The sequence below is a fragment of the Glycine max genome, chromosome 13 (assembly GCF_000004515.6).
Source record: "Glycine max cultivar Williams 82 chromosome 13, Glycine_max_v4.0, whole genome shotgun sequence".
In the NCBI taxonomy this organism is placed as follows: domain Eukaryota; kingdom Viridiplantae; phylum Streptophyta; class Magnoliopsida; order Fabales; family Fabaceae; genus Glycine; species Glycine max.
Genome location: NC_038249.2, coordinates 39,127,352 through 39,141,367, shown reverse-complemented (window position 1 = coordinate 39,141,367; position 14,016 = coordinate 39,127,352). Strand labels below are relative to the sequence as shown.

The 14,016-nt window shown below is 30.3% G+C and overlaps 2 protein-coding genes across 6 annotated transcripts; both read right to left on the bottom strand.

The window, feature by feature from the left end:
• Window positions 1-2,197: 2,197 nt before the first annotated feature.
• LOC100305796 (uncharacterized) lies at window positions 2,198-2,989 on the bottom strand. Its single transcript, NM_001249874.3, has one exon. It carries the CDS (start codon window positions 2,954-2,956, stop codon window positions 2,582-2,584), a length of 375 nt encoding a protein of 124 aa, NP_001236803.1. The 5' UTR covers window positions 2,957-2,989; the 3' UTR covers window positions 2,198-2,581.
• Window positions 2,990-6,605: 3,616 nt separating this feature from the next.
• Window positions 6,606-11,095, bottom strand: LOC100788149 (probable protein phosphatase 2C 52). 5 transcript variants are annotated; one of them, XM_041008443.1, is made up of 6 exons: window positions 10,957-11,095; window positions 9,026-9,539; window positions 8,571-8,915; window positions 8,380-8,497; window positions 8,061-8,284; window positions 6,606-7,154 (listed from the first exon to the last, which is right to left on the bottom strand). In XM_041008443.1, the coding sequence occupies exons 2-6, from the start codon at window positions 9,284-9,286 to the stop codon at window positions 6,675-6,677; spliced, it is 1,428 nt and encodes a 475-aa protein (XP_040864377.1). In that variant the 5' UTR covers window positions 9,287-9,539; window positions 10,957-11,095; the 3' UTR covers window positions 6,606-6,674. The 5 variants fall into 5 exon arrangements, with proteins under 5 accessions (XP_040864377.1, XP_040864380.1, XP_025980955.1 ...); XM_041008446.1 differs by having other exon boundaries at window positions 10,948-11,028; XM_026125170.2 differs by lacking the exon at window positions 10,957-11,095 and having other exon boundaries at window positions 9,026-9,353; window positions 9,455-10,928.
• Window positions 11,096-14,016: the final 2,921 nt, after the last annotated feature.

Here is a 14,016-nt window from a genome sequence, read left to right as displayed (position 1 = left end):
CGCGTGTCCGGTACAACATTTCCTAAAAATCGGTGCATCCTTAAACCGGATCAAAACTGTTGAACTAATCAAAAATTGGTAAAACCTGGTAGATTAACCGGTTTTGCTTAAAAATGTTTTATAAAAATAAATTTCAAAATAACGTCTTTTTGGTTTTAAAAAAAGAAATATTAAGACTTATGACACTTTTAAGTAAAATTTACTTTTTATTATTTTCAATTTATGTATATTATGTTATTTTTTGTTTGTGTTTAAACAGGATTAAAACCGTTGAATCGGTAAAAAAAATTGATAAAACATGGTGAATTAATTGGTTTTCCTTAAAATTATTTTTTTTAACTTTCAAAATGATGTTGTTTTGGTTAAAAAAAAGGAAATATTATGACTTTCAAAGAGAGAAATTTACTTTTTTTATTATTAATTTATCTACATTATATTATTTTTTGTTAATATTATTAGGATATTATATTAAAATATTAAAAAAACATTTTATTAAAACCGGTTCCATCGTGGTTGAGCCTAAACCAACTAGGGTAAGATAACGGTTTTATTTATGACCTGTTTGCATTGATGAATCTTCCCATTGCCGAGCGTTTAATCAAAGAATTTTTTTCTTCTTCTCTTTATGCATGGGAAGTAAAACATAACATGTTACTTTTTTATTTATCATGGTACAAGTAATTAGAAAGCTTCATGTAAGGTGTATGAGCAGTTTTATCAAGTCCAAATGATTCAAAATAAAAATTAAAATCTGTTTAAAAAATTAAAAATTGAATCAAATCCATTTTTTTTATTTGTTTGGATAATTTTTTTTTCTTAAATCGATTGGCTTAGTTCAATTTGTATTTTTGAAACAGAACTAATCCACAACACTTATACTAGTATTTATATTACTTTACTATTATGTGTATAACACTTGAATTTCATAATATTTTACAGTATTATGTATACAAATTTATATAATATAATATATATCATTTTTTTCAGACGACTTTTTAAAGATATAATTGGTTTAAAATTCATGAAAATATAATAAACTTTTATTGTAGAATATTAAGCATATTATTAAGTTTTGTAGATTATTATTAGTATTTTTTAATGTAATTTAATTTAAAAGTTGAAAAGAAAATAAATAAATTTTTATAAAATAATAGTTTAGTAAAAATAGCAAAAATTGAATCGAACCAAACCGTGAAATATTGGTTAAAATTTGTTTAGATTTTATTTTAAATAAAAACCAAACAAAATCAAATCACATATGTTTTTCATTTTTTATTCGAGTGACTTTTTTATAAAAAAATCAAACCAAATCGTCTACCAACATCTCCCATGACTGGTAAGTAAATTGCATGATTTTTAGTACTACTAAAAGGGAGAGGAACATCCAAAAGGATATTGAAAGAAGTTGTTGAGAGGATTTTTTTTTTGGAAGGCATTGTTGAGAGGAATCTGATGAATAATATTTTTGAAAATTTGATCTTTAATCAAACCGGATAACATTGTGTAATTCATATAACGGATTTCACTTAGTAAAATAATACATATTTTGTTGTACAAGTAATAAGAAAGAGTGTTAAGAGAACATAAAATTATTGTTAGTGGAATATCTACTTCATGATTGGCATCTTGAGGTTATAAGGGTTGTTATATTTCCCTGTTTGGATTTTATTATTTCTGCACTCGACAATATTTATGTTGTTTAAGACCTTGTGAAGTAGTTGTGGACCATATTACCTTAAATTTAGAAGGTGGTTTCAAGTTATCTTAACATGTTTTTGGGAACATACAGGTAAATAATGTGTATTTTCATGTATGTTACCGGATAAAAAAATTTAATTCCCAAGTATAAAACGTTTTCAAGAAAAGAATAATTTTCATATCCCCCATTATCATTCCTTACAAAGAGGGTGAGTAACTTGATTTCCATGAGGTGAAAATAACATAAGAAATAATGTGCCTCATTATATATTTATGTACAACTTTCACTTTTATCTTTTTAACTTATTTTATATATCATTTTCACAAAAAGACGTCTAACTTTAGTTATTAATTAAATATATTTTTTAAAAATATAAAAAATGTCATTCTCAAAAATATTATTCTCAAGAACAAACGTAGATAACTTATACAAAAGTCTCCTTATGAAGTTCCGTGCAAAAAATAGTGTAACTAGAAGAACTATTAGTACCAGCGGATGTTCATAATTTTAAACAGGCTCTACCATACAAATGTTCTAAGATATTGGTTCGGGAACCAATTAGAAAGATAATAGGATATCTTAAGAAATTACACACACACATATATATATAATGAGGCACTAGCAGTAGTAATTGAAAGCAACGAATACAACCAGCATTACAGCATGCTTAAATTTCATTCCAAACAAGAAAAGAGCAGAGAGGCTCTGCATACGAATAGCAGATAAAGTACACACAGAGAACTACTTACTTATTCACGGATACAAAAAAACAGTAGACTAGTACTTCTATTTGTCAAAAGCATAACGGGCTTGGAAACTGCACAACCTTAACTAGTGCAATCATGCAAAAAATGCATGATGCCTCATCATGATTGAGAGCACTCACGGATTAACTGGAACTGGAACTGGAACTCCACCACCACTCCCAGGGTTTGGAACCTCAAAACCAGGGTTTGGGACAAACGTGTCATCACCACCTGGAACGTAACCACGACCAGCTGGTCCTGACCCTAGTCCACTACCACCAGTGTTTGGGTTTTGAGGTGTAAACCCAAAGAAAGGTGGCAACCCTACTCCCCCAAAGCCAGGAAAATGGAAATTACCTTCAGGAGGGAACAAAAACTGAGGCTCTTTCTTGTCCCCATTGTTTGAGTGTTTTGGACCAATGTGGCGTCTAGCAACTGCTTGCCATGTAGTGGCAAGAAGGATAGTGGTGATGAGAAGAAGTGCAAGGAAAGAAGAAGGTCTACAAGCCATTATATGATGAGATTTTAAATGAGATTGTTTTGTGTTGAAGTTGAAGGCAGTGGCTCTGTTTTATAGCCAAAGGTTATGCTGAGTATCAACAAGTGGTTCATCCGAATACCGGTTTGATTTCTTTTAAGTAAAGTCTTAAATTCAGGTCTTGGAAATGAAAAAAATGTGATTAAGAGAAGAAATTTCACTTAGAGTGATCAATTAAGTCTTCGACAGAGATTAATTATCAACAAAATGATGGAATGACCCATGTTTCACGTTCTTTTTTCTTGTTTTTTCCTGTTGTAATTTTTGGGGAATTTGTTTTCTGAATGTGATCATTTTTCCTTCCACATTCAAACCTTATCTCAACACGTTCAACAACAAACTCACGTCTCTATCCTCAAACCCATGTTCTGATAACGAATTAGTTGAGTTCTATGATGGACAAACTCTATAAATAGAATGAGGTGCTATCAATTTTTTATCACCAAACTCACTACTCTGTTCAGAAAAAATACACATCTATTCAGAGTGAGTAAGGGTCTGAAAGAACAAAGTTGCCTTCGAATTCGTGTATGTGCCGCTTCGAGTTCGATCTGCAATGACTGGAGGTTAACTTCCGTTGTTTGATCTGAATATGTCATTTAAATTGATTTGTATGTTTAGATCAATATGTGTATAAATTTATCACAAAACTAATAAATACTTTGCACTATCGTTACAGTGACTCAAAAAAATTTATGCTGAGTTGGGTGTGTACTGTGGGGGGTGAGTTAAGTGTTTATTTCTTTGGCAAATGCTACTGGGAGGACATTGGAATTGACATTGGTAGTTGGTCATTTTGTGGCTAAGTGAACTTCAGGACACTTCATTTGTCAGTGGTTAAAGTGCTATATAGTTTCACTTTTATTACCTTCTATTTGTGGAAGATAGGCACCAATTTGATAGCGGCGATTAAATGGAGCAGTCACATGGCTCAGTTATGGACCGCCATATGCAGAAAACTTAGAATTGCTTCTAGCCTAGTTATTTATGTTGTCTTGTTTTTTAGACACGAGTCAATTTGTGTACACTAGATGTACGTAGGAGATTTTCATTTGCTAATTTCAATCGCTTATTTATGCAGTAACAACTTTTACAAACGGGGACAAAAAGTGTAAATGCGCGCGCACATATTAGAGTTGAAAGGACAAAACTTAAATGTAATTTTGTAAATGCGCGGGCACATATTTTGTTTTTGTTGTTTTTCTTTAATCAATATGGGAGTTTTAACTTGATAATATGCATTGATATTTATTGGTTATGCGATCTGGAGAGATAAAACTTTCAATTCTAATTATTAAATAACACCGAAAACACTTATAAAACTACATCTAGATATAGTAAAACAAATCTATATTTAGGTAAAAAAATTCAAATTAGGTATAAATTTAATGCAACAAATATAGAAAACACATTAATTAGTCACCAAACAAAAATATAATCAAAAGAGGAATTTACGTTACATTGATTTCAATCCCGACCCTTGAGATAAAAAAATTATAGCTTATATTAAAACCAAATAATAAAATCAAAATAATTAAAGAATAGAGAAGTACACAATGTTACATTTTATCTTAAAACCAATTGATATTAAGTGGAGTATAAGTTAGACCTCGAGAGTTAAGGCACATTTTGTGCAACTTCCCAATACTAATACAAAAATAATTCGATTTAGTGACTGAAATTTTGACAGACATACATCGATCTCAAATAGCAACCGATTCAGTGACCACATCTGTTTTTAGTCAAATAAGAAATTGAGATTTAGAGACGGCTTTAGAGATCGATTGATCAGTCGCAAATGAAACAAACTCACATGGTGGATAATGCGGTAGCAAAAATATTTTTAATTAAATGCATTTATATATAATACTTTGCTACCGAGATATTTGGTCGCTACTTTTATTTAATCTTTTGCAACCGAAGCATTCATGGCTAACATTGTAAAAAAGCAAACTAAATTAGTTAAAATAACATTATTTCATGTCCTACTTACCAACTTTTGGATTAATGAGGTTAAGTTTGTTCATGGGTTGGGATTAAGTAAAAGAAATTATTGAAAATGATTAAAATAAAACTAATTAACTAGGTTGGTTAGAATTGATGAATTTTTGGTCTATAACTTTAACCAAATTTGCCATTTGCAATTGCTAAATACACTCTCCCTAATTTATAAATGTACCCCATTAGTATTTTTGGCATTTACTAAGTAGTAGCAGCAAGTATTTATTTTCGCTTGTTGGTTAGTATTGGGTCATGGTTCAGTTAATGAACCTCTCAACATATAATACCGAGCTTGGCTCAGTAGTTAATTCCTAATACTTAGGGGTTTATTGGATTAAGATTTTAAAAAAAATATTTTGATGTAGACTTTGTAAGGATATAATGACTTTTAAGATTTTATTTCAAAAGAGTTTTATGATTAGGATTTTGTAATTTAGATTTTAATGAATTTATAAAATATGAATTCATAAGATTTTAAAGAACATTGTGAATTTTTAAGATTTTAAAGGATTCTGTGAATTTTTTAAAAACATTCAAAATTATTAATAAAAATCTATGAATTTTTCTCACATTACTCCTTAAATAAAATCCACCATCCTATATAAAGAACCTAAATCTGTTATATAATAAATCAATTTCTCCTAACATATTTATAGAATAGGTTCATTCCCTTTCAATGATCAATCATGTTATTGTATAAAAATTATATACCGTAATGTCTGACTATAACATAAATACTTATACTCATTCCCACAATAATAATCCCACCAAACAAAAAACATGTCCAACAATTATTTCAAACCCTATTTATATATTTATCCACTTATACATGAATTAACTTCTTATGCTTATTAAAATTGTATATTTCTCATGATCATATTATATAATTGTGTGTGTATAAACATGTAATCAGGATGTTTCAATTGTAAATTCAAATAATTAAAAAGATCTCTCATGTCTCATGTTCGAGGACATGTTGTCCATTGATAGAAAGAGTAAAAAAAATTATAAATGCGTATCATTTTAATAAAGAGACAAAGATTATGAATGATGGAAAAAGAAAAAACATATCAATTAACAAAAAAAAAAAAAAATCTCATAAAATCTCAAGGATTTTGATGAAAATTTTGATATATTTTCTACTAAAAAATCTCAAAATCTATTAAAATTCATCCTAAGAAAAAATTCATAAAAATTTATATATTTTTTGATACCAGAAGACTTTTTTGAAGTTTTAAAGAATCTTAATTGAATACCAATAAATTTTATTAAATTCCTTAAAAAATCCTAATAATTTTGATTAAATATCACAAAATTTATTTCTATTATTTAAAAATATTGACTGAATACCTCAAAAAAAAAAATCTTTTAAAATTATTTGAAATCCTAATTGAATTCACCCCTTAATTTGTCACACTCCATCCCTCATAGACAATAATAAGAGCATATTCTTAGCACTAAACATTGTCTTCAAATTTCATAGATAATGCCACTTTCAACCATGACTTGCTGGCTTGTGTTGTGGGTTGTGGTATTCATGTTTGATATTTAGCGACACTGGACGCAGAATCCATTTTTTTGGTGACCTTAATTAAGCATAATATACTACACACGTAAACCATAGGAAGATTTTCTTTGTTGAATTGACTGTGTAGCAACAGGTATTACAATCCCACTGAACCAACAAAACTCAAGAGTTTGGCCTTTCCTCAGAAAATCTAGGAAGTTGAACCAGTGAGTTTACTCGCGTGACACCCTCCAGACCAGACCAGTGTTGATCTTCAGCCGCTGATGTTCTATCTTCAACACCAACAGATACCTCTTCAACTCCTCCTCCTCCATAGGTTTCATTTTCTTCTGAGGATCTCACAGTAAAGTTCCTTCGCAAAGATGGCTCAGGCTTTTGACTGTCATCTGACTCAACCGGATTACCCCAATGGTTCTTCTGGATGGTTGCAGAAGAGGAGCATTGCTCATCACAATCAGATTCTGAGTCCATTTTTCCATCCAAAAATAGGCACACAACTGCACAGTCATCCATTTTTGAAGTAGGATATTTAAGTTTCCACTCACGAGCTGCGGAATCCACCAGAGTCCTCGCTGCTGATGATCGAGTTGGCGCTGAAGATACTATCCTAACCACCTCTTCATTGCTCAAAACATCCCAGACCTGCACAAAACATCAAGAGTTGGCTATGCTACCCATCAGGACTCAGGAGAATATGAGTTTTAAGAGCTAACATTGATTTTTCTGAAAGTTGGATAGTAGCATCAAAACAAAGTAAACCAGACGCTATAAAATTGATTCATGTAGAAAAGTAAGCATACACAAGAAAGCAGGGAATCAATGATATAGTGCTGTAACAATTTTCAGCAATGCAATATGTAGGATTTTGGCCTGTGGAGAACAATGCATATTGATTGTATCCTCATCAAAAGTGGCAAGGGTGCTGTGAACTTTCTTGTCTTACCATATCTTGCACAATGCATTTCACTTTTATTATGTTTGTAGGCTTGTAGTGTCACTGCTGGATTTTATGTTAATGAATAACAATTACATACTTTTATCATGCAGAGAAAACAACAGGTTGTAGTTATACATAGCTTAAAGCAAGTTACTTGACAATTCTGATGCCTTCACACAGTTGCAAATTACTCAGATCATGTTCTAACCCCTTGTCAATAGTTTTGTCAAGAGTGCTAAAAGTTCGGTTCTACACATAGGTTGGTTTTCAGAAGTCATTTCCCAATTTCCTTACTACAACGGACCACCATATAGTTAATGCAATGTCATTCATTACTGGTCTAAAAGTTTGCCACTACTTATTACATGCTCTTATTTCACTCTATCGCAGCATTACCTGGTGGTACAATGGTTAACACACACACACACACACACATAAATTGCAGTTACTGCAACCTATTAGGAAGCCCTTAGAAAGCAATTTAATACTGGAACATATTTTTAGCATTTCTTTTGGTGTTACATTCGGAGAAAAATTAATGAAATAATTTCACATATAGCATAAAAAATGAATGAACAAATAAAACTATATATGAGATTGAAAGTTCTTACCCCATCTGAGGCAAGAACAATGAACTGATCTTTGTCTGTTAGCAGCCGATGAGAAAATTCTGGTATAGAAATCACACCATATTCCTTCAAGCAAAAATCTCCAAATGCTCTAGCCATTGCTAATCCTGGTGCATCATCAAAAGGCAACCATACCCTATGAACTTCTGGCTCATCTTGTAATGCAAATACCCTACCCTTGCACTGTTTGATTCGTTCTGCTTCCCCTATAAATATTAACATCCAAATTTGAATAAGTTTACATCAAGCAAAAACATAGATTGGACATAGAAAGGATGAATGATGACAGTATATAACACACTTGGCAAATCAGGCTTCAAATCAATGGTCAACTGAATTGCCACCATGGAGTCATTGCCGTCCTTGGATCCCATGATTGCTCGGGAATCCCCAATATTTCCCATGAACAAATTTGAACCCTGCAAAGTGAAGAAAATAAAAAATGTGCAAAAGAAAAGGAAACATGAGGATAGATGCTGCTCTTTGAGATACCTGCTTCACTATAGTGACAGCTGTGCTTCCACTACAGAAGCAGTCCAAATTTGGATGAGACCTCAACACTTTATCCATAGCCTTGTATGCCTTCATGAAAGCTTCTCTCCACATAGAATTTTCTTCATCTTCAGCAGACAAACCTTTCTCAGATTCTCCACTTTCAGGCTTTATGTTGCTCCTAAAACAAGCTTTACCTGAACCATTTCGCCCTGATTCAGAAGAATGCAAAAATGAAAGCAGTTTTAGCGGCAAGGCTTCCCTGACTTTGCGTGCAACAAGGTGACCGTGCGGACCATGGCCATCAAAGACACCACAAAAGGTCACATCTTCAGACATGAAATCCTACAAAAATAAAGATCCAAACCAAGAGAGTCAACTTCCAAAATTAACTAAATCTCCATTCATTCAATTAGAACAGTGCATCCTCAACACTACAAGATGAAAATACTTACTTCCCACACAATCATGGCGTCCTGATTAATACCCTTTCGACCCTGCTGTGTAAATATGCAAGAAGACCTGCTCTTTCCATTGGTGAAAATTCTGTTTGGTAAGGATGGTAATTGGTGCAGAGAGACAACATGATCAGAGAATGTTCTCCTTGCACTCTTTTGACCACAGAATCCGATCTCTAGACACGTTGGAGCGATCGTGTCTCCATTGCTCCCGCTGCTACAAGTACTCTGACTGCTTGTTGAAACACAACAGCCCATTTGCTCAGTTCCAGAATGAAGACATCAGGTGGAAATCATGTCAAGTTCCTTCCTTCTCCAGTCTCCACTATAGATCTCATCAAACTCAGATTCCAACTATAGTCCACAGAGTAAAAATCCTAAATCCAAAGATTCTTTCACATAAAGAAAGTTTTAGACAATCTACACCTTGAAGTTGAAAACTGGGGTCTTCTTTGGTACTTGGTCAAAGGCACAATTTGCCGGAATCCAAACGTATAGATAACGAAACCAGCTGAACAAAAGAAGACAAATGAATTTTGTAATTAATATATGGTCTGAAAGAATCAAACCCTTGCTGCATGTAAAGAATTAAAAAACAAAAACAAAGAAACACTCAATTAACCGAGCTATAAGCATATAAAAATCCCAACATGTGAACAAGTTGTAGAATATACTAAAATTCTGTCATCAGGATTCTCATTGACAGAATTGAAATGGAGAGTTTGAAATAACTAAATCAGGAAACCGTGAAATAAGTTTTTTTTTTTTTTTTTTAAGAAAACAAAGACAGAGAACACGGCAGAGCTTATACTACTCCTATCTATCTAGAAATTTCAAACGGGTTAATCACAAAAAATTATGTCTTTCCTTTTCACAGAATCTTGAGATCTTTATAGAATCGAAGATCAGATACATATCAAGACCATGGAATCCCCAATTGAAAGCCAAAAACAAACTTTTGATATTTTATTCAATTTTCCTCACAGCAGTAAAGAACATCTAATTGTAAAATGAAGAAATTAGAAAGAAAAAAAAATACCAAGTATAAAACTAGTCACAACATACTTGAATTAACTAACCTAAATGAGATCAAAATCGGAATGAAAATAACCGTCCATGACCAAAAGCATATATAGTTACAAACTCTGACTTTACCTCTACAACCAGGTAGAACAGAAAACTTGGTAAATGACACATGAGAGAGAGAAAGAGAGTAAAGTAGTACAAACAAACTCTGGTTTCCCGCAGCAGAGAAATACATGCAAGTGATAAAGTGAATAACGCAAAAGCAGAAAAGGACGAAAGAAAGGTATGACATGATCTCGTCAACCAAGAATCACACAGAGATCAACCAACTAAAACTTACGTTATTATTATCATAATAACAAGCAAAAGAAAACAACAAATGTCGCAATAGAAGACCGAGAAATGAGTGAACAATTCAACAAGGATCAAATCAACCCAAAATAATAGAAATTGTAACTAATATCTGCAATAACATAGCAGAAAGATCAAGCGAACTCTGAATTGAATAGGCCAGCTCAGAAATACATAAAGTAAAGTAAAAAAAAAAGAAGAAGAAGAAAAATGATTTTTGTGTAGAAAAACAAAACAATGTAGGGAAAAAGACTAATTTTTTCAGAAACTTGAAGTAACTTAGGAACATTCAGAAGACAACGAGTCTAAGGGAACTTTTATCTCAGTTAAATTTAAACAAAGTGAATTCAGGCAGAGAAACAGAACATGCAGATCCTGCATCTGCATTGGTGGTTTTGTCTCCAAAGAAAGCATAAAAAAAAAAGTTGACAGTATACAATAATACACAGTAAGTGTTAGATGAAGGCAATTAGGAAGGAAAAGAACAATTGAATGGTTAAAAAAGTGGGAAAATGAAGGGAAGATGGAAATGGTGGAAGTACATTGATCACCTTTCTTAGAATGGAGAAGAAGGGTTGGATGGATGAGAGAAGAAGTGATACAAAGTTAAAAAAAGAGAGGAGAGGAGAGAAGAGGGTGGTGCAGTGTGTGAAGTTATTAATTGCATAGACAGTAGACAGAGAAAGACAGTATAGTAAATCAGGGGAGAGGTAATACAATTAAATTACTCAACTGGTTTTTAAGATTTATTATTATGTTGGTTCAGACTTGTAATACTAATAATTGTAACTATTAATTATTTGAAATCAATTTTTTTAAAATAAAATATGTTTCTCTGTATAATAAATTATGAAATTATTATAATTTAAATTGTTTGATTGTTGAAATTATGATAATACATATTAGGTTTTATACATCATTTAGGTTCCTAAGTTTTTTTTATAGAAATTATTAATTAAGTCTATAAATCAATAAAAATAATCGGGGTCTTTTAATTTTTATAACATTCGCAATTGGGTTCCTAGAGTTAGCTAATGGCGATTTAAAATTTAAAATCGACAGAAAAATAACAATTTGTGATGATTTTATTAAATTGAAGAACTTGACTACAAAAATTATAGAAGCTCAAGGATTTTATTATAATATTTTTAATTTAGAGACCTAATTAAAAAAATAAAAATTTCAAGAACTATTTATGTATTAAACCTATATACTATTGAAAGTTTATTAAACAAATATAATTTTCTATTTAATCATTTGTGCACTTCTTATTTTAGAGGATTTAATATTTTAATTATAATTATAATTATACACTTTTTAAATCTATTATTTTAAATTATTTAAATTATGATATTTAATTATTTTTTCTAATACTTGCAAGAAAAAATAAAAAAAATATTTTATTAGTTATTGAAGTGTAAAATATTTTAATATTTTTATTATTTACTTCATAAATTTGTTATGTTTAACCTGACATTCAAGAGAGCACATTATTATAATTTTTCTTCTACAACTTAACATTATATTGTACTACTTAATAATTTTGAAAAAAAAATATATTATGTATCTATAAACACATGATGTGAAAATATGAAATAATTCCTACTGAATGTTTCAAATTAAATCTAAAAGTAAATATTAAATAATTTTTAATACAATAAATATTTTCTTTCTAATTAAAATTAATAGGAATAAAATAAATCATGTCAGTTGTTGATAAAAAAAATTAATAGTCAGTATTCTAAGTACTATTCATACATGTGCAATTTGATATATCATTGCTGTTTTTTTTTTCATTAAAATAACAAAAATTACTTGTTGAATAATGTTGCACTAACCTTACTAACTTTTTTTATATATATATATACAGGAGTAGTAGTAGTAGTACCCACATCTTGTTATTCCTCACTTAGAGCTAGGAGTATTTTAAGTTACTTTTTTTAAAAAAAATTTAGGATACGTCATTTAATTGAATGACACCGGAAGAGTTATTATATGAGTTGGCACACTAATTATGCAATTGTATCTTGCACAAGAAATCATTGCAATTATAAAAACTCTGGGCCCAGAATAAATGGAATTTAGAACTCAACGAGAGAGGCAGAGAAAGGTCCCCCACCAACACTGAATGCAGTCACGAGAGAGGCAGAAAGTGAGTGGAAAAGAGAGCTACATGGTTAGGAAAATAATAGCTTACACCGTATAAAATAAGAACAATCATATGTACGTAATAGTCAAAATTATAAGATAAAAAATGTTAAGAAACCGTGTTTGATATTACCGAATACGTACCGATAGAAATGATCTTAACATATTTATGTTACAAGTTAAAATATATATTATATATTTGACTTCAGTGGAGTGCCCAAATTTATAGCACTTTTTCAATTACCTCCGACTTTTATTTTTATCAATTAAATTTCTTAATGTTTGTTTTTAAAATGAATTTTAATTTTTTAATTAAATAAAGCATAAATATGGAATTTGGCCTCGTGGTGATTAAAACACAGCTCGACACTCTAGATTACAGAATCAGTGTGTGTCCTAATTTAATCAGATACTGGCTTCAAGCTAAGGGTGAAAAAACAAGAGATTATGATAAGGGAATATATGAGATACTCTACGTAGTGTATAGACCAATCAATTAATTAATATAACGAAAATAATTAAATTGCATGTCATTGGTTGATCACAATCCTTATCCAGTTAGCGAGTGCTCCCATGAACGACAAACCATGCCTTGATTAGTTATTTTCTACTTGCTTATAGATAAAAGGGTAGTCAACCAACATTAGTGATAAATATTAATATAGAGATAAATCGTGATGTTACGTACATGTTGTATGATGCCTAACTTTTAAATCCAAATTATAAAAACTAGTTATATGTGGTTTATTACAACTAAACTTAATTAAATTCTTCAAAGGTTTTGAATTCAAATTTTATAAATAGAATAAATGTTAATGAGAAATAACTTTGTATCAATTACCTTACGAGTACAATGATACTTTATCCTCTTTTTTTTTTAATCTATTTTTGAAATTAAATTTCAATATTTTTTTAAAATATCTCAATAGTTATAAAAATATTAAATCATAATTTGAATTTTTAATTATAAATTCAAATATAATTTATTTATTTAAATAAAATATTAATAAATATTTATCTTAAAAAATACACACACTAAATGTTAATTTATATGTATTAAGAAAACTTCCAATGTGCTATTTACTATAAAATGGATAAAAAAACAGGAACAACAACATACTGCCATCGAATTGTTGTGAGAAATTAGGTATATCAATTACGTAATATTAAGCAATAAATAACTTTACGTTTAACAATAATAGAATCTTACGATGTTGCTTCACCGAAAAAAGAAACTTACGATGTTAACATTTATTCGTATAGTAGATTGAGAGTTTTAAATGATCGAGGTAGTGTTTAAATGATTTTTTTTTTCTTAAGTTGGGTCAAACACAATTTTTAAGAAATTATAAAAAGTAAAATTAATTTGTTAACGGAAAGACAAGTCAAAAGGAAAAATATTAGTAACAAGTATATCATTTTCTGCTTATGAGGCGACAGGTGTTATTTAATTAAGTAATTAT

Bases quoted from the DNA above. Each gene is read 5' to 3' on its own strand.
- LOC100305796 (NM_001249874.3), bottom strand. From the start codon at position 2,956: ATGGCTTGTAGACCTTCTTCTTTCCTTGCACTTCTTCTCATCACCACT.
- LOC100788149 (XM_041008443.1), bottom strand. From the start codon at position 9,286: ATGGGCTGTTGTGTTTCAACAAGCAGTCAGAGTACTTGTAGCAGCGGG. The intron at 8,498-8,570 runs GTATCTCAAAGA...TTCACTTTGCAG, and splicing joins CTGTCACTATAGTGAAGCAG to GGTTCAAATTTGTTCATGGG. The intron at 8,285-8,379 runs GTGTGTTATATA...TAATATTTATAG, and splicing joins TTTGAAGCCTGATTTGCCAA to GGGAAGCAGAACGAATCAAA.